Raw genomic sequence first — 19,583 nt, 5'->3', positions numbered from 1 at the left:
ACTATCTATAAACAAATCATCTGGAATCAACAAATTTCACCTCAAATGATCTTTACTATTGTTTCTTTCCCTGTCAGCCCTCTACACTCACTCTCTCTCTCAACTGCGTATGCTATTCCTCTGTTAGTGCTCCACAGTCAACCCTTCACATATATCCTCTTTTGTAGTTAAACTTCCAACTCTCTCAGGCCTTTCAAAAATGCATACTGCCAACTATTGCAATCTTCCTGCTCTTGTTCTGATTCAACGTGGAACCTCCAAGCAAATGAGTAGGTGAAAGCAATACATTACAAAGGCACTTACATATCTTGTATTCCATTCTAGTTCATTACGGTGTTTACCTGTGGATTACCGGTGCTTTTATTAATCTTACTTCTTAGTGACGACTTTGTACTATAGAATTGGTTAGGTAAACACGATGATCCTATTTTGTCTATTTCATATGTCGGTGAATAGTAAATCCTGGAGACATTTGATATTGGTGGATACCCAATGGCATCATACCTACAAGGAACAAAAACTTCAATTGCAAGGTTTACAAAAGTCTGGGAGAAAAGTTTGCTCATGGAGGAAAATAAATTTTGAATTGAGGTGAAGGAATGCAATTGACTTGTCAAAATTCAAATTTTGTTGGTTCTCCAATTTAAATTTGACTTTTCAATTTGAAGTACATTTATTGTTTGTGCACCATCCAGTAACACTTACCTTAATGGTGAAATGGATGCTAACATTTCAGTATATTTATTTGCTGCAGTAGCTGAAATTCCATTGCTGGAAGCGAGTCCACACTTACTTTGACCTGATGATCTTTCAGAGAAGAGTTCTGTGTAGTGAAAGATAAACTCAGTAGAATGAGTAAATGGTTTCTCCAGGTTATCTTTTTGAATAATCCAAATATTGTTCAATGGATCATTCCAATAGGGTGAAATAGCTCTAATTTTAATTTCTCTGAATATAAATTGACTGTTGAATATTTATTAATTCCTTGGGTGGATTTGTTGGAGGCAGGAATTGGGAGGCAGGTTTGATTCCAGGTTGTGATCACGCCTCCATCTCCAGCATGCCGTGAAACATGTTTTTCATGGGGTCAGGACCTTAATATCCTTAGAGATGGTCTGCTGGCCAATTAGTGGCTGTGGGGAGGCAGGACAGTAGTGGGGTTGGCCACGTTCTGGCCCAAATCAGCAGCCATTTCTGTAGCTTCTGTCTGTGTGTGATGTTAAAAATATGAGAGGATCTTCATCCTCAAATTGGTCAGGCCAAATGGAGAGCTGGATAGGGTAGGAAAAGGCTGATTAGTAAATTTTATTACTGCTCCATTGTTTTTTTGTCTAAACTTTCACTTTTTTCCATTAAATAAAACAATTTCACCGCTGCTGCCCCTGTTCCTGCCAGGTTGCAGCTGGTCAGCTTCAGAGAGCTCCTAACGGCTGTCCGCCCCCATGAAAATGTCAGGAGGTCAGAAGGTGAGCTCTTAATGAGTTCCCTAATGACCTCAGGCCATCCAATTAATGGGGTGAGCAACTTTCCTGCTCTCCTCCCATCCTTGGGGAAATCATCAGAGTTGGCACACGGCATACTGGTACCACTTTTATCTTTCCCATCTGCATTCCATCCCAACTTGGGATGGGAAAATCTTGTCCCTTATATTTAATGTTTCTGATTGATAAAATTGTGCAAAATATTACTCATGGATTCACAGGGGAACCAGATTTAGTAATGTAAACACAAGGAGCTGAAAAAACATTAACATAAGTCAGCTTTCAAAATTTACTTTGATTCATGGTCCGTGTCTGTGAATTATTCCAGTTGCGGTGCAAATACTGTAGGCATCAACACTGTTAGTTGCATTGTTATATATTTATCTGAGTCATCTTTTAATTGAACCCATCAGACTGCACCATCACCATCCAATTATGTTCATTGCTGCAAAAAGAGACATTTTTTGTCAAAGCTTTTGTGTTACACTCATCAGGACAATTCACAAGAAAATACCGATGTCAGGGGAACAACAAATTATATTATATGGGAAGAGAGTGCCAATTGGTTGACAAGTAGACTCTGGTTGGTGGAGGCGTTGCCATGGAGAACGCACCAGTTGATGGTGACTGACAGACCAATCGGCACTCTCTTCTCATACAGAATATGTTGTTTCCCTGGCATTGGTATTTTCTTATGAATTGTCCTGATGAGTGCAAGATGAACAGCTTTGACAAAAAATGTCTCTTTTTTCAGCAATACTCAAGTTCTGTATTACCAAACAACTAATTATGTTTATATCTAACATTTATTAATCCCTGGGGCAAAGCATTCCATATTCTATTAATAAATAAATGTTTTCTGATGCTCTTCTCATTCTCAATTAGAATTTTAAATTGATGCTGCCACCAATTCTACTCCAGAGAATGCAGTACATAATGTTGTTTGGAAATAGAGATAGTTTTAAGTAAGTTATATTGGTATTTGTGGGTGTTGGGAATGAAATTTAGCTTTAGTGTTTAAGTTTGATTTTTATTTCTGTATCCTTGTGTTGTCATGCTCCCCAGCTGAGGTTACCACTGGACAAGCCTGATCTCAGGGTGGAACCCAGTTTGATAGATCCTAACTTTTATTTGTTTGTTTAGATATGTGGCGAGAGGCTACTAAACAGAGTCACCAGAGTTAGCTAAGGAGCTTTTAACGTAAGCATAGAACATTTATTAAACAAGAAAAGATAAAAAGAATACTCCTTCACCCACAACTATACCTTTACAGATATGTACAGATTTGTAAGGATAACACAAGTTACAAAAACTATCTTATGCTCTAATGTTCACAGTAAGTACACAGTCCATGTAAACCAATTGGCGACCTATAGTCAGGCACACTACTCTCTGAAACCAAGTGACAGATGCCATCTCTCTCAGATGCTATGGATCTCTCCTCAACTCCCCCCAGGCGCTTGTCACACCGTGAGCCAACTAGTCTCACTGAACTCCATCCTTCACATGAGGGCTTCCAAACTGCACTTTCCCAGAACTCACTTTGGAATCTTCTCCCAAACTGATGCTTTCCCTCAAACGCTTTCCGCAAGGGTTCACCTCCAGGGTTTCGAACTCTCCTTCCGGTGTTCCTCTTCCCTGGTTCACCACATGCATTCAAGCTGTCTTCCACGAACTCTCTCTCACAGACTCAGTTGTCATCCGTACACCACTGCTTTACATGGCCATTGCAAAGAGGTACAGACCTTCAGCCATCTCTTTGGACCTTCTTGCCTCTTGCAAGCTGTTCTCGCTTGAAATCTGCTTTCTGCAGCTTTTATCCATTTAAATCTGAAGCTTTGGAGTCTTTCTCTCTGCTCCTCACTCTTAACTTCACTTAACAGGACCTTTTCCAGGTTCCTGTCCTTCCTTTGACTAGAAGGTCTGCTTCTCCTGTTCCACTCCCCTGGATTTTGGGGTCTTCTCTTTAGCTTAGGACTGGCTATCTATCCTCTTTGCTCCAGTCTCTCCTGGCAACTACTTTCAAAACCAATTGAACTCAAACAGCTTCCAAATGAAACTGCCGTTTCTAGTTTTTTCTATGTGTGTCTGTGGAAGGGAGCTGCCTCTCTGGACCCCTGTTGCTAGGCAACAGCCCAGTTCCTTTACCCTTGTTTGTTTAACTTAGCTGCAATAGTCCTAAAACTCTCATTAGAAATGCAGGCACCTTTTAAAGTGAAACTAAAACTTAATTTGACCTTTTCTTGACACACAAATAGAAATACAAATCAAACTTAAACTTTAAAGCTAAAACTCATTCCTAACACCCACAAATACAAATATAACTTACTTAAACTATCTCTATTCCTAACAGTATTAAGTTTGAATTGAGTTTTAGTTCCACTTTAAAAGGTGCCTGCATTTCTAATGAGAGCTTACAGCTGTTGCAGCTAAGTTAAGCAAACACAAGAGTAGAAAAACTGGGCTGTTGCCTGGCAACAGGGGTCGAGAGAGGCAGGTCCCTCCCACAGAAACACAGAAGAAACTTGAAACAGCAGTTTTTAAGTTCAGTTTTGAAGACAGCTGCCAGACAGAAACAGCCTAAAAGGTACAGATAGCCAGTCCCAAGCTAAAGTTGGTTTGAAGACAGCTCAGGAGAGACTGGACACTGGGAGAGAGAACGACAGAGAGAGATCTCCCAAAAGAACCAAAAGGTCCCAAGGTCAAAGGAGTGAGACAGCACCAGGAGAAAGTCCCAAGAAGACCTTCTAATCAATGGAAGAACAGGAACCTGGAAAAGGTCCTGTTCTGTGGAAGTGAAAGGAGCAGAGCGAAAGGGTCCAAGCTTCAAGCTTAAAGAGATAAAGGCTTGTGAGAAGCTAGAAGGTCCAAAGAGGCAACTGAAGGTTTGTAACCCTTTGTTATGGACATGTGAAGCAGTGGTGTACAGTTGACAGCTGAGTCGGTGAGAGAGAATGTGTGGAAGGCAGCTTGAATTCATGTGGTGACCCAGGGAAGAGGAATATCGGAAGGAGAGTTCAAAACCCTGGAGGTGAACTCTTGCAGAAGGCGTCTGAGAGAAAGCATTGGTTTGGGAGAAGATTCCAAGGCAAGTTCTTGGAAAGTGTAGATTGGAAACCCTCATGTGAAAAATGGATCTTAGTGAGACTGGCTGGTTCATGGTGTGACAAGCGTCTGGGAGGAGTTGATAAGAGGTCTATAGCGTTTGGTTGAGGTGGCATCTGTCACTTGGTTTCAGAATGTAGCGTGTCTGACTACAGGTCGCCCATTGGTTTAGATGGGCTGTGTACTTATTGTGAACATTAGAGTATAAGATAGCTTTTGTAATTTGTGTTATGCTTACAACTCTGTATATCTGTAAAGGTATAGTTGTGGGTGATGGAGTATTGTAATATAGTTCATCTTTTCTTGTTAAATAAATATTTTATTCTTTTGTTAAAAGTTCAGATCTATCAAGCTGGGTTCCACTCAGGGATCAGGCTTGCCGAGTGTTAACATCAGCTGGGATCGTAACAATTTAGGCTGACACTTCAGTACAATACTAAGGGAGTGGCATTGGAGTTGTCATCTTGCAGGTGAGATGTTAATCTGAGGCTCCAACTTGCCTCTCAGGTGGTCGTAAAAGATCACAAATACTAACTGAAGAGCAGGGGAGGTTTCTTGGTATACTGGAGAACATTTAGCCCTCAGCCATCACTTAAAGCAGATGATCTGGCTTACTAAATTACTGTGTGTGGGACCTTGCTGAGAGCAAATTGGATGCTACATTTTCCACATTATAATAGTAACTACACTTCAGAATTATTTCATTGGTTGTATAGTGCTTTGGGAACATCTGGAGGTTGTGAAAGGCATGACACAAATGTAAGTTCTTCCTTTCTTTTTGATGCTGATAGCCAAACCAGAGGAAGTAGTCTGTCCCTTATCACCACCAAAGCCTTTCACAATTAAAAAAAAATTCTATTGAATCTCCTCTTAGCCTTCTCTGATCCAGTGAAAATAGGCTAAGTATCTTTAATTTTCTTCATAGCTACATTCCCTACTATAATCTGGGTGAATCTACGCTACATGGTTTCCATGGTTTTAATGGCATTTCCATAAACTGCAAACAGTACTCTAATTGTGGCTTAACCATTGCTTGTTATGACTGCCTCTTTGTTCTTATACCCTATTTAAAACTCAAAATACTATTGGCATTTTATAGTTTTATTTATTTCCACTAACACTTTTAAGGAGAAAGTTTTTGGCCACCTTGATTTCTCTTATTCCTGCAAATGCTTTAGCACCTTTTCATTAAGCCGATACTCCAGATCCTTATTTTTTTCTCTATTAGATGTATCACAACATAATTGAACTGCCTTTACCACCTGTTTGTCTATTCCACTGACCTGTTTGTGCCCTGAAGTCTTTTACGGTCCTACTATAACTTTTTAAACCCTTTACTTGTGTATCATCACAAAGTTCAATATTGAGCTCCCCATGGCAAAGTTCAAACCATCTATATGTCAAAAGTGGACTCAGCACTCATTCCTGAGTTACACCATTTCAAATACTTATCTATTCCAACTATTGAGTATTTCACCATTTCTTAGTTTCCTATTCATTAACTACCCTTTTATTCATGTGAATATATTTCCCCTTTTACCCTTTACCTGAACTTTTGAAGTCAAGCCTCCTCTGAGGCACTTTATCCAATGCCTAAAAATCTGTATATATGACATCTACTGCCTTCGCTTTACCTATATATCACTTCTTCAAAACACAATTCAATTTGTCAAATATGACTTGTCTACCTATGCTGGCGATTCAATGTATTTATAAATGCTCATTCATTTCATTTCAAATGATTAATTCTATAAGTTTATCTATTTCTTGTACAGAGGCAATCCTCTACAACAAAAACAGAATTACCTGGAAAAACTCAGCAGGTCTGGCAGCATAGGCGGAGAAGAAAAGAGTTGACGTTTCGAGTCCTTATGACCCTTCGACAGAGCTTGAGTTCGAGTCCAAGAAAGAGTTGAAATATAAGCTGGTTTAAGGTGTGGGGTGGGGGGGGGGAGAGAGAGAGAGAGAGAGAGAGAGAGAGAGAGAGAGAAGTGGAGGGGGGTGGTGTGGTTGTAGGGACAAACAAGCAGTGATAGAAGCAGATCATCAAAAGATGTCAACAACAATAGAACAAAAGAACACATAGGTGTTAAAGTTGGTGATATTATCTAAACAAATGTGCTAATTAAGAATGGATGGTAGGGCACTCAAGGTATAGCTCTAGTGGGGGTGGGGAGAGCATAAAATATTTTAAAATACTTAAAAATAATGGAAATAGGTGGGAAAAGGAAAATCTATATAATTTATTGGAAAATAAACAAAAGGAAGGGGGAAACAGAAAGGGGGTGGGGATGGAGGAGGGAGCTCAAGACCTAAAGTTGTTGAATTCAATATTCAGTCCGGAAGGCTGTAAAGTGCCTAGTCGGAAGATGAGGTGTTGTTCCTCCAGTTTGCGTTGGGCTTCACTAGAACAATGCAGCAAGCCAAGGACAGACATGTGGGCAAGAGAGCAGGGTGGCGTGTTAAAACGGCAAGCGACAGGGAGTTTTGGGTCATTCTTGCGGACAGACCGCAGGTGTTCTGCAAAGCGGTCGCCCAGTTTACGTTTGGTCTCTCCAATGCAACGAATGCAGTACACTAAGTTGGGGGAAATGCAAGTGAAATGCTGCTTCACTTGAAAGGAGTGTTTGGGTCCTTGGACGGTGAGGAGAGAGGAAGTGAAGGGGCAGGTGTTGCATCTTTTGCATGGGCATGGGGTGGTGCCATAGGAGGGGGTTGAGGAGTAGGGGGTGATGGAGGAGTGGACCAGGGTGTCCCGGAGGGAGCGATCCCTACGGAATGCCGATAAGGGGGGTGAAGGGAAGATGTGTTTGGTGGTGGCATCATGCTGGAGTTGGCGGAAATGGCGGAGGATGATCCTTTGAATGCGGAGGCTGGTGGGGTGATAAGTGAGGACAAGGGGGACCCTATCATGTTTCTGGGAGGGAGGAGAAGGCGTAAGGGCGGATGCGCGGGAGGTGGGCCGGACACGGTTCAGGGCCCTGTCAACGACCGTGGGTGGAAAATCTCGGTTAAGGAAGAAGGAGGACATGTCAGAGGAACTGTTTTTGAAGGTAGCATCATCGGAACAGATGCGACGGAGGCGAAGGAACTGAGAGAATGGGATGGAGCCCTTACAGGAAGCGGGGTGTGAGGAGCTGTAGTCGAGGTAGCTGTGGGAGTCGGTGGGTTTGTAATGGATATTGGTGGACAGTCTATCACCAGAGATTGAGACAGAGAGGTCAAGGAAGGGAAGGGAAGTGTCAGAGACGGACCACGTGAAAATGATGGAGGGGTGGAGATTGGAAGCAAAATTAATAAATTTTTCCAAGTCGCGACGAGAGCATAAAGCAGCACCGAAGTAATCATCGATGTACCGGAGAAAGAGTTGTGGAAGGGGGCCGGAGTAGGACTGGAACAAGGAATGTTCCACACACCCCATAAAGAGACAGGCATAGCTGGGGCCCATGCGGGTACCCATAGCCACACCTTTTATTTGGAGGAAGTGAGAGGAGTTGAAGGAGAAATTGTTCAGTGTGAGAACAAGTTCAGCCAGACGGAGGAGAGTAGTGGTGGATGGGGATTGTTTGGGCCTCTGTTCGAGGAAGAAGCTAAGGGCCCTCAGACCATCCTGGTGGGGGATGGAGGCGTAGAGAGATTGGACGTCCATGGTGAAGACGAAACGGTTGGGGCCAGGGAACTGGAAATTGTTGATGTGACGTAAGGTGTCAGAGGAATCACGGATGTAGGTGGGAAGGGACTGGACAAGGGGAGAGAGAAGGGAGTCAAGATAACGAGAAATGAGTTCTGTGGGGCAGGAGCAAGCTGAGACGATCGGTCTACCTGGGCAGTTCTGTTTGTGGGTTTTGGGTAGGAGATAGAAGCGGGCCGTCCGAGGTTGGGCGACTATCAGGTTGGAAGCTGCGGGAGGAAGATCCCCAGAGGAGATGAGGTCAGTGACAGTCCTGGAAACAATGGCTTGATGTTCAGTGGTGGGGTCATGGTCCAGGGAGAGGTAGGAGGAAGTGTCTGCGAGTTGACGCTCAGCCTCCGTGAGGTAGAGGTCAGTGCGTCAGACAACAACAGCACCACCCTTGTCAACGGGTCTGATGACAATGTCAGGGTTGGACCTGAGAGAATGGAGTGCAGTAAGTTCAGAGAGAGACAGGTTAGAATGGGTGAGAGGAGCAGAGAAATTGAGACGACTAATGTCGCGCCGACAGTTCTCAATGAAAAGATCAAGAGAAGGTAAGAATCCAGAGGGAGGGGTCCAGGTGGAGGGAGAATATTGGAGGTGGGTGAAAGGATCCGTTGAATGGGGAGAGGACTCCTGCCCAAAGAAGTGAGCCCGGAGACAAAGACGGCGGAAGAAGAGTTCAGCATCATGCCGAGCCTGAAATTCATTGAGGTGAGGGCGTAATGGTATGAAACTAAGTCCTTGCTGATCAAATCTCTAGTCTGTTTGCATAAGTTGCATATCTAAAGACTAAACATTCTTGATCAGAACATCTGCTATCTCCTCTCTGACTTTTTTTTTAGCAACTTAGGGTGCATGCAGTCATAGCCCAACAACCAACTCACTTTCAGTTCTGCTAATATTTTTAGAACCAATGCCTTTCCTATAGTTCTCTAATGATTGTACCATACTGTTCCCCAGTACACCTAATTTCTCCTTCCGCTAATGTAAAATAGCTACTTTGAGGAAACTTATCCTCTCTTTAATCATTTTTTTACTTTAAATATGCACATATAATTTTGTTTCTTTTAATATAATCTGCAAGCCTCTTCATAATCCATTTTAGCCATTCTTACCTCCCTTGTCACATCCCATTATACTTTATTGTACAGTTCCATTTTTTATTGTTATATCCCCAGTTTAAAATTTTGAACAGAACACCAGCATTTGATGCACTCCCTTTTTTGATTTAAATAACTTTATTTTGCACTATTCATTTTATATTTGAAGATTTCTCCATTACCTAGCCAATGCTCTGTTTGCTAACTTTTCTTCCCAATTAGTCTGAGATAGACTTTTACTTATCTCACTGAACTTTGTCTGTTTACTAGTCCAGCATCCTTAATTTATCATTTTCTATTCTTACGCTGAAGTTAACAATATTGTGATCATTATTTCCTAAATGTTCTCCATCACATAGATTAGTTATTTACCCCGCTCCGTTTTCCAGAAATATTTTCTTGTTGGACTAGAAACATTCTGATCCAGGGAGCAGTCTGGATGCATTCCAGACATAATTCCCAATGCTGATCACGTACATTACCTTTACTCCAGTTTATCTTAGGAAAGTTAAACCCTATCTAATTTTTATACCTCCATATCTGCCTGAACTATCCACAAACATCCTTCATATTATCGTCATTTCTGGGGGCATGTATTGCACACTTCTCCTTCTTCTTTAGTTCTCTACCCAAAGGCAGGTCCAATCCACAGTGCCACAACCTCCATCTTGGGTAGCAAGGAGGCAGGTGCCAAATCCACCCCAGCCGGAACAGAGATCAAATTCCACGTTATTGGCACCAATCTGATCCACACTGGTCATCCAGCCAACTGAGCCAACCAAATAAGTTGCTATGGCAACATACACTTTTACATGCATGTTGTAGCCTGGAGCTATGGATAGTGATGGCTGAAGCTCCAATTTCTTTATATCACACGGCTGATCAGGAATCTCTCCTGCTCTTACCAGCTGCCATTGGCATACGGTGGAAGGATTTACAAGTTGTTACTCAACCTGTTTGGCCTCACTATGAACACACTTTTGTCATCAAATCCTGGGAGTGGGACTTGAACCCAGGCTTTCTGGCTTGGAGGCAAGGTGCTATCTACTCTACCACAACACCTCCCACTGCACACTAAGAAGTGTATAATTCTCCTTCTGTTTCCTTAACATTAACCATATGGATTTTGTCTTGTGACTAGTGAGGTGAAATTGGTCTTGGGCAGTAATGTAAAACAGACATTGGCATTTGGCAGCCTGTTTTACAGCCTGCCTGAGTTCCATTCATTTCATGGGGGACTGTAAAAGGAGCTGTTTATTCATTATTGCTCACTTTACACTTCTGCAGAAGGCTAGTTTCACCCCAAGGTCTTTTCATTATGTTGAATAAATGGAAGGTAATGGAGTTGATTGGAATCAGAAAAAGGTAAGATAGCTAAGAAACTGGCGTGGTCAGAATAGGTTAAAAAAGGAAAATGACTGTGCATCAGAGCTCACATCTTCTTCTTTTCTGCGTCTGGAGTACTCTGTTCCCCTCACCTCCCTCTGCTCCATAAGCTATACCTGGGCCTTATGGCAGCAGCAGCATGTCCTTACAGGTAAGTGAGGGAGAGGGCGCCCCAAAATGGACTGCCCTCTCTCCAACTTCTATAAATCTAAAATAAAAAAAGGCCTTTGCAGCCAGGTCACCACTATGAGGGAGCAGCCCCACCACAGGGCAGATTGCAGCTGCTGCTGAACTCAGGCAGGCAGGTATGGCAGGGGAACTGGAAGTCCGCCTGGAGTGCCGGTCCACCAGTCTGCTGCTTGGAGGCCACTTCCAGGCAGCTGTACTGTTCCCCACTACCTGCTTGGAGACTGACTGGAAAATCTGGTCGACCTCTGATAACTGGCCTTAAGTGGCCATTAATACTGTCTCCAGGAAAATGACTGGGTACCGGTACGCAGGCTGGCAGTGCAAAATTCCGCGCCTGCCCGCCTTTGTTATCCCCCTGGCAGGGGTTTAAACTCCAGCTCTTGAAATTGCAAGTGATATTTCAAGCAAGCTCAAAGGGCAGGGCCATGTGGTGAAAAGTTTTTAACAAAGCAAGTTACAAATCTAAAGAATGAATAAATATGCAACAGTCATGTGGCTAATATGAATTAAAACAAATGCTTCAATAATTTGATCACCTGATTCCGCCTCAAATTCACGTTTTTTTTTGAAAAGCAATACATCCACTTCTGCTACTAATTGGAAAGAGTTGCGACATATCAAATTATATTTATTACACATATTGGAAAGATTATTCTTTCTCATACTCACTATGAGGTGTGTCCTCACTGCACAAAAAACTATTCATTCTTTGTCTTTGCAAATTTGTTGATGAGCATAAGCCTGTTGACACAAAAATAGAAGTACATTGCTTTGTTAAAACAAAATATTAACAATCACTTAACCATAAAATGTGCTGTAATCTGTTTCAATGGATTACAGCATTGTCTTTTCACCTTTCAAATCTGAGTTCGTATCCAGCTCTTACTGATAGGATGGAAGTCCATTTGTCTGTCAGCTAGAGGTTTTCCAATTGAACTGAATTTGGCCACTTTTCAACTTCATCACCCAATGGCATTACGTTTTCAGATTCTCTGAGAGGATGGGCAGAATGGGAAATAGAAGTATTACATAAATATATTTGATGATGGTGGTGGGTATGTGCTTTTCTGAGATGAATGATAAGGTACACTGTATAGTATAGGGAGCTCTACTTTGATGTGAGTATTTTGTATATTAACAGTCAAAAAAAAGCGTTCTATTCTCTCATTCTGATGTCACGTGATGGGAGAGGAAGATCTAGGTGTAAGTGGGAGAAGAAGGTGCACCAGGGGAACGTGGGGTTGTGGAGGGAGCAAAGGTGTCGGGCGGGGTGGTGAGGCTGTGAGGGAGAAAGAAGATGTCCGGGGAGTGAGGTTGTGGGGGAGGCGAAGGTGTCAGGGGGGTGAGGTTGGGAGAGGGGAGCGAAGGTGTCAGGGGCAAGGTTGTGCGGTGGGGTGGCAAAGGTGTCTGGGGGTGAGATTGGGGGGGGGGAGGCGATGGTGGCGGTGGGGGGGTCAGGTTGGGAGGGGGAAGGAGGGTGTCTGAGGGGAGGAGGGAGTCCGGAGGGTGGTAGGTGTAACAGGGGATAATGGTGCGTGAGGAGGTATGCGTAAGGGGTTGTGGAAGGTATAAGGAAGGGTGTTCAGAGTGGGGAAGGTGTCCGGGGGTAGGAGGGAGTCTGGAGTGGGGAAGGTAACCGGGGATGGGGGGGGAGGAGGGAGTCCAGAGGGTGGAAGGTGTAAGCGAGGGGGAAGGAGTGAGGGTGGAGGAAGGAGTAAGAGGGGATGAAGGTGTTGGAGGGGCAGGGGGTAGCGGTTGGTGGAACGTCCCGGTGAACATGCAAGGGAAGGGTCTGTGGAGTCAATGACTGCCTCCCGGGAGAGAAATCAGGTCGTAGAGGGGATGGTTAGAATAACAGGGGGCAGAGGGAGCCAGTAGGGTGGGAGGGTGAGGGTGCGATAGTATCAGTAGAAGGGGCGGCGAGGGTGATTGGTAGAAACATGGAGGTAAACACAGACACGGGGGTTGGGAAGGATGAGGTCGGCGAGGTCAATATGAATGGGGGTGGGATTTTCAGGAAGGTAGGGAGCATGCTCATTCTCCTGGACATCCTAGAATGTTAATGTTTGGGCTGGAAAGATTATGGTGGGGAGATCAAAGGTAATGGGGGAAGAACATGGGTGATTGGGGAGGGGAAATTGTGGGGGAGCACATGAGGGATTTGACCACTACCATCTTTTCAAAATCGAAAGTGAGTGGAGCTTCACATTGGACGGGCACAGATGCTGCATGAGAGTGCAATCAGTGGGTGGATGAAGATGCAGGTCAGCTCAGCTATGCAACTGAAAAGGAACCCGAGCAGGCAGTATTGAAAATACTTTGGAGAGTGGGATGAATGGAACATAGAAACTAGGAGCAGGTGTAGGGCATTCAGCCCTTCGAGTCTGCTCCACCATTCAAAATGATCATGGCTGATCCTCTATCTCAAAGCCATACTCCCGTTTTCTCTCCATACCCTTGGATGCCCCTAATATCCAAAAATATAAATTTCTTTCTTGAATATACTCAGTGACCCGGCCTCCACAGCCTTCTGTGGCAGAGAATTCCATAGATTGACCACTCTCTGAGTGAATTTTTCCTCATCTCAGTCCTAAATGGCCTTCCTTGTATCCTGAGACTGTGGCCCCTGGTTCTAGACTCCGCAACCAGGGGAAACATCCTCCCTGCAGCTAGTCAGTCTAGCCCTGTAAGAATTTTATACGTTTAAATCTGATCCCCTCTCATTCTTCTAAACTCTAGTGAATACAGACCCAGTCGAACCAATCTCTCATATGACAGTCCTGCCATCTCCGGTATCAGCCTAGTGAACCTTTGCTGTACTCCCTCTACGGCAAGTACATCCTTTCTTAGGTAGGGAGACCAAAACTGCATGCAATACTCCAGGTGTGGTCTCACCAAGGCCCTGTATAACTGCAGTAAGACATCTCTACTTCTGAACTCAAATCCTCTTGTAATGAAGGCCAACAAACCATTTGCCTTCCGAATTGTTTGCTGCACCTGCCTATTTACTTTCATTGACTAGTGTACAAGGACACTCAGATCCCTTTGTACATCCACATTTCCCAATATATCACCATTTAAGTAACACTCTGCCTTTCTGTTTTTCACATAGAAGCAAATAACTTCACATTTATCAATGTTATACTGCATCTGCCATGGTTTGCCCACACACACAACTTGTCTAAATCGCCCTGAAGGCTCCTTGCATCCTCCTCACAACTCACAATCCCGCCCAATTTTGTGTCATCAGCAAACTTGGAAATATTGCATTTGGTTTCTTCATCCAAGTGGTTTACATATATCGTGAAGACTCAGTGTGCGTGGCAGAGTGCCTGTATGAGGCTCTGAAAGGCCCTGCCATGACACTTCTCCTTCCAAAATCACTCCTGGTCTGGCTGCATGCAGCTAAATTGCTAGTGGGGGGTTGCAGGGGAGCACACACGAAGACTGTAAATGAAGCCAAAAGACAACATTATCCATTATTCAGTGAAAGTGAATATATTTTCAGATTATAAAGTGACAAAATGTGTTCATTCTTGCAACCACTTGTGATCAGAATTTCTTAACATTTCTAGGCCTACCATTCTTCTAGGTGCTACCCTGACATCCGCAGCAGGGGTGGAGACAACCGGGGCAATGGTTGACCCTGTTGCCTCTGATGACTTTGGCATGGGTCCTCTGGAGAGCTAAGGCCTTGAGGGCTCAGGCTTGTTTTAGCTATTCTCTTGTGAGCCAGCTGCTCCCTCTGCGGTGACAGAGGATGAGGTTGAGGAGGTCACAGGCAAAGGGGACTCAGAGGGACCGGACAGCCTCTGAGATTCCTGAGTGGATGAACCAGGGGTCCAGCTGCTGCTCTTCCTCCCTTCGGATGCCCAAGGGCCCCAGCCTGACTTCTTGAGGGGAAGGAGCACCTGAGGGATGTCGAGGTGGCCCATTTCCCTCTTGCGTTGCCACTGCAGGAACTTACCCATGGCTTCTGCACTGGAGTGCAAGTCTGTGCTCATCTCTGGGTTCTGCTGGACCAGGGTCTCCATGGCATCCACCATCCTTTCCATCTCCATATGCACACATGTGGGCACCACTTCATCAGACAGCAGGTGGACGCACTCCTTTGACTCGTGTGCCACTCTGTTGAGGGTTTCCAATGGCACTGTGTGATGTTCCCCTATGTTCTGCTGACTCTCCATGATGAGCTGGTAGGCCGAATACAGAGGCTCGTCATCTGACTCGACCTGACAGATGCCTCTTCCCCAGAAGTCCTCCAAGTGCCAGGGAGCTTTGGTTAAACCTGCCTCCTCCTGCTGCAGACATGCGTCCATGTAGTGACCACCAGATTGTGAACCCAAAACTGCTCCAGATCCAAAGCCAACCGAGTGCCATAAGGAATTGAAAGGTCCTGGTAAGGGTATGATGGTAAAACTGTGATTATCCAATATGGTAATCAAACTATTCATTCCTCATGGTTAATAGGGATTGATTATAAACTCTTAGGGCTGAATTTTGCGTTTGTCGGGCAGGTGGCCCGACCGAATCGGTGGTGGGCGGGGAGCCGATCCCCGCGGCCAGAATGGGCCACGCCTCCATCTTGTGCAGGCAGGCCAATTAAGGCCCGCCTAGTGCATTTCAGACTCCTGTGTTCATCGGGAAAATTAAGTCGGCGGCGGGCGTGTTCAGACCGCCAGCTCCAATGGGGAACCGGCAGTCTGTATAAAGAATGGCCAGGCAACCTCCTTTAGGCTGTTGACCATGGCCAGCGACCGGGCACCACAGGAGGTGAGGGCAGAGGAGGAGGAGGGGGGCAGGCTGCAGGGTAGGCCAGCGGGGGGGGGGCCACTGTGCCTCTCGGTTCTCCGATGCCTGCCTTGCTGTCCTCCTGGAAGAGGTGTCCAACCATTGGGAGGTCTTGTTTCCGGAGGATGGGAGGAGGAGGGCCCCCCCCACATGACCAGGCAGGCGCGGCAGGAGGTGATGGAGGCTGTTAGCTCTCAAGATGCCATGCGGCATACAGGAACACAGTGCCACAAACGCTTCAATGATTTGTTGCGCTCTGGAAGAGAGTACCACGTCAGCCTTGGCCATTTTACCCAGCAGGTAGCCTTAGCCTTTGAGCCCCCCCACCCCACTTCTTAGTGTCGTTACTGCATTGGGCATTTGGCGCACGCTACGTGGGCAAACAGATAGTGACCATGCTTACATCAGCCTTAGTGGTTGAGGAGAAGATGGGTTCTCCCCACAGCATATGTTGGTGTTTGTCGCATTTGAGTAGTGGTTGGGCAACCTGCAGGGGAGGCAGCTAGACACATACTCAGAAATCAAACACGTCTTATTGATGGTGATGAGATGGTGGAAGGGGAGCCTCAAGGTGTCGTGGCCAAAAGCCATCTGCTGGCCTTGGCGCCACACCTAGTTGCGCCTCCTTGCCTCCAAGGTCATCGAGGCCAACAGGACAGCAGAGTCAGCAGGCTGTCTCACAAGCCACTCCGAGCGTTGGGGCGGCACCTAGACATAGCACCCACAAATATAAGCATAAGGCACGTTAGGCACTCCACGGGTTTGTCACTAGTGATTTTGTGTTGGCCCTAGATTAGCAAAAATATATTTATGTATGTCTGAGCGACGTTTGTGCTTTATTTTGGTGGGAATAAAGTCCACTTTTCTGACCATGGCTGAGGGCATTTCCTTTGTGCTGCATTTGTATGTTTCACAGACATGAGTGTTTGAGTGAACATTGATGTTTCTTTACTAACCCCTTAGTTGCAGCTGATGAGGTGGAAGATGTAGCACCTAAGTGACATGTGTGGAAGTGCCAGGCAATGCTGGCCCTGCTGATCCATGTGTGTGCAGCTAGCTGAAGGTTCGTTGGATTAAAGTGTCCCGGATGTCCCTGCCTCCTTAGTGTAGTAGCAGGTCAACGAGCTGCCCCTCATCATTGCCCTGTGCTTCCTCATCCTCTGAGCCACTGCTGGATTCATCATGTGCAGCCTCATCCACTGCGTGAAGGTCTTCATCGTCAACTGCATCCCCCCTTTCCAGCACAAGATTGTGCAGAGCGCAGCATGCTAACCACTATCACAGAGACACGATCTGGGGGGTACTGGAGTGTGCCCCCTGAGCGATCCAGGCAACGGAAGCGCATCTCGAGAAGACTGATGGCTCTCTCCACCACAGCCCTGTGTGGTGCCGTGGCTCCTATCGTAACACTCCTCAGCTTCTGTTCTTGGATGGCAGAGAGGTATCATGAGCCACCTTCTGAAGGGATAGCCCTTATCACCCACCAGCCAACCACTGAAGAGCTCCAGCACTGGGAAATCAGTTACCCGCCTGCCCGTTGGGTCCGTGCACTGAGGCGAAGATCGCACGGGCTCCTCAAAATTGGCTTCGATTGCCAAGTTAAGGGTCTTAACAAGGCCTTTAATTAATGGCGGGTGCGCGTCGCACTTCATAGCGCCCGCCCACCTAAATATCGTGATGCTGCGCGCTGATGTCGGGACCCTCGCGTGATGTCAGCAGGTGACACGTTAAGTGCTGATGTGCGGGCTCCGCCACCCACACGTCAGACATGAAATTCTGCCCTTAGAATCTGAGCAGCTGATAGAAGGCGATGAGGCGCCCTGTACCTTACATGTTGTGCAATGACAGTCCTAAGGAACAGAATACAATAGATACAATGGACGGTGGTGGGCTGAGTGATCCTGATGCAAAGGGACAGGGCTATCGCATCCATAGATTATTTGCCTAAAATGGGTCGTCGGGTAACATGTGTTCCGAAGGGTTCAGTGAAAGGAGGGATGCAACAATTGTGGGATGTGTAGGAAAAGCAACTGGCAAGTTTAAATATTGATTAAATGTTCAAGATGATGCCAAGGGGTGTGGTCCATGGACTGGCAGAACGGGGTCAAAGAATGGAAAGAAAGAAAGTACATTGTGAGCTCTAATAGTGGGTCTGAGAGTGATTCTCGTGTTAGAAAACAACTACGTACAAGCACTGCGAGAGAAAGATCTTGCAGTCGTTCCAAAAGACTTCAAAGTGCAAGTAAAGGCCGCAGCTTGAATAGATTACAAAATGAATGGAGGGCTACAGAATGGTCTTGGAGTAGAAGAAGTCCTCATGATCATGAAGTTCTGGTGGCTGCCAATGAACTAGAGGGCAAAGTAAGGAGAGGCAAAACAAAAGGAATTAGATAGTTGGAAGGAATTTGGAGTTTATTCTGAAGTACTAGATAGGAGACAGCCAGCCTTGTCACATAGATGGATGCAAACAGAAAAGGTTCTTGCAGATAGGACTTATAAGGCTAAAAGTGAGGCTATTTGCTCAGCATTTTGAAGAGGGACTGGGTGATACAGATGTTAGAGTGGACTCTCCCACAGTGGAAAAAGTAATCCTGAAAGTCTTTTTTGCTTTTTTGGCCAAATATTCATAGATCAAGTGACATAAAAGCCACTTTTCTGCAGAATTAAAAATTTCAGAAAGAAATGTTTCTGAAACCACTTAGAGGCAAATGATGCAGGAGGGAGACTACAAATCCATTTATGGCCTGAATGATGCCTTGAGGATGCGGTATTTTTTGGTGAGATCTGTTTTGCTGAAAGTAGGCTGTGTTCAACTAAAAGCAGATCCCGCAATGTTTTATTGATATCAAAAAGGGAAACTTTCAGGCATCTGAAATGTATTATTAATAAGAATAAAGTGGAATTTAAGATTAGAAATCAGACTTTGGGGCTTTTAAATAAATTCATTTAGACATTAAGCAGAATGCATCTGGAGTAACTTTGAATCAGCAATCCTGTTGTTACTCCCATCCCGGTTAATCATACTAGGTCATCGCAGAAAGATAATGTCACATCTAAAGAAGAGACAGAGCAGTTGTGAAGCTTGACTGGTCAGTTGAGTTACATTTGCATTCAGACAAGGCTGGATGCTATTTTGATATATTGTAACTAAGTACCATGATGAAGCACCCTAAAGTTGAGGATGTTTTAAGGGTAAAAAATATATAAAAAATATTAAATATGGAGAAATGCGTACTTAAGTTTCCATTCTTGGGTGAACCAAAGAACGTGAAATTAGTTACTTTTAGTGATGCTTCTTGTGCCAATTTGAGTGCAGCTGGTTTCATAGAGCAACATTTTCCCCCCGTTGTGGGGGAAGTGCGGGAGCAGGCGCGCTTCCAATCGGCGCCATTTTACTTGGGCGGCCCAATTAAGGCCTGCCCAGCATGATGTCTGCTAGGAAGTGCTATACACTCCCTGTGCGGGCAGGGGGGATTCCCTAAGCCGGCAGTGCACTCTATCGCACATGCGTGCCGAAGGGCACACAGACCTCCCTGAGGCAAAGTGCTGCCTCAGGGAGATTGGCATCGATTTGAAACTTTCAATAAAGATTAGAAAAAAATTTCCCTGCCATGTCCCCTCATGTGATACTGTCACATGAGCTGGGACATGTGCATAGCTTCTATTGCAAAATTTTCTGCATTTTTCAAATCACTCATGAAACCGCATCCCACCCGTGGATGAGGTTTCATGTTTTTTCACAAGCCCGCCTGGGCTCCTGGCCTGCCCATCAACCTTAAGGTTGGACAGGCAAGTCCATTAATGAGTTCAATTAGTTTTTTAATGGCCTTAATAGGGCATTGTCAGGTCGGCAGG

The 19,583-nt window shown here is 45.1% G+C and overlaps 1 protein-coding gene across 1 annotated transcript in view; it reads right to left on the bottom strand.

Moving 5' to 3' along the window:
- Window positions 1-320: 320 nt before the first annotated feature.
- Window positions 321-19,583, bottom strand: part of LOC121289377 — a 61,896-nt gene continuing 42,633 nt past the window's right edge. Inside the window, exons 10-12 of the mRNA XM_041208755.1 lie at window positions 11,607-11,678; window positions 706-823; window positions 321-504 (exon numbers count right to left, since the gene is read on the bottom strand). Of these exons, the coding sequence (XP_041064689.1) occupies window positions 321-504; window positions 706-823; window positions 11,607-11,678 (374 nt within the window). The remainder of the gene's footprint in view (window positions 505-705; window positions 824-11,606; window positions 11,679-19,583) is intronic.

Source organism: Carcharodon carcharias, chromosome 16, assembly GCF_017639515.1.
Source record: "Carcharodon carcharias isolate sCarCar2 chromosome 16, sCarCar2.pri, whole genome shotgun sequence".
NCBI lineage: Eukaryota > Metazoa > Chordata > Chondrichthyes > Lamniformes > Lamnidae > Carcharodon > Carcharodon carcharias.
The sequence above is the reverse complement of the archived record's forward strand: the minus strand, read 5'-3'. Positions and strand labels throughout refer to the sequence as shown.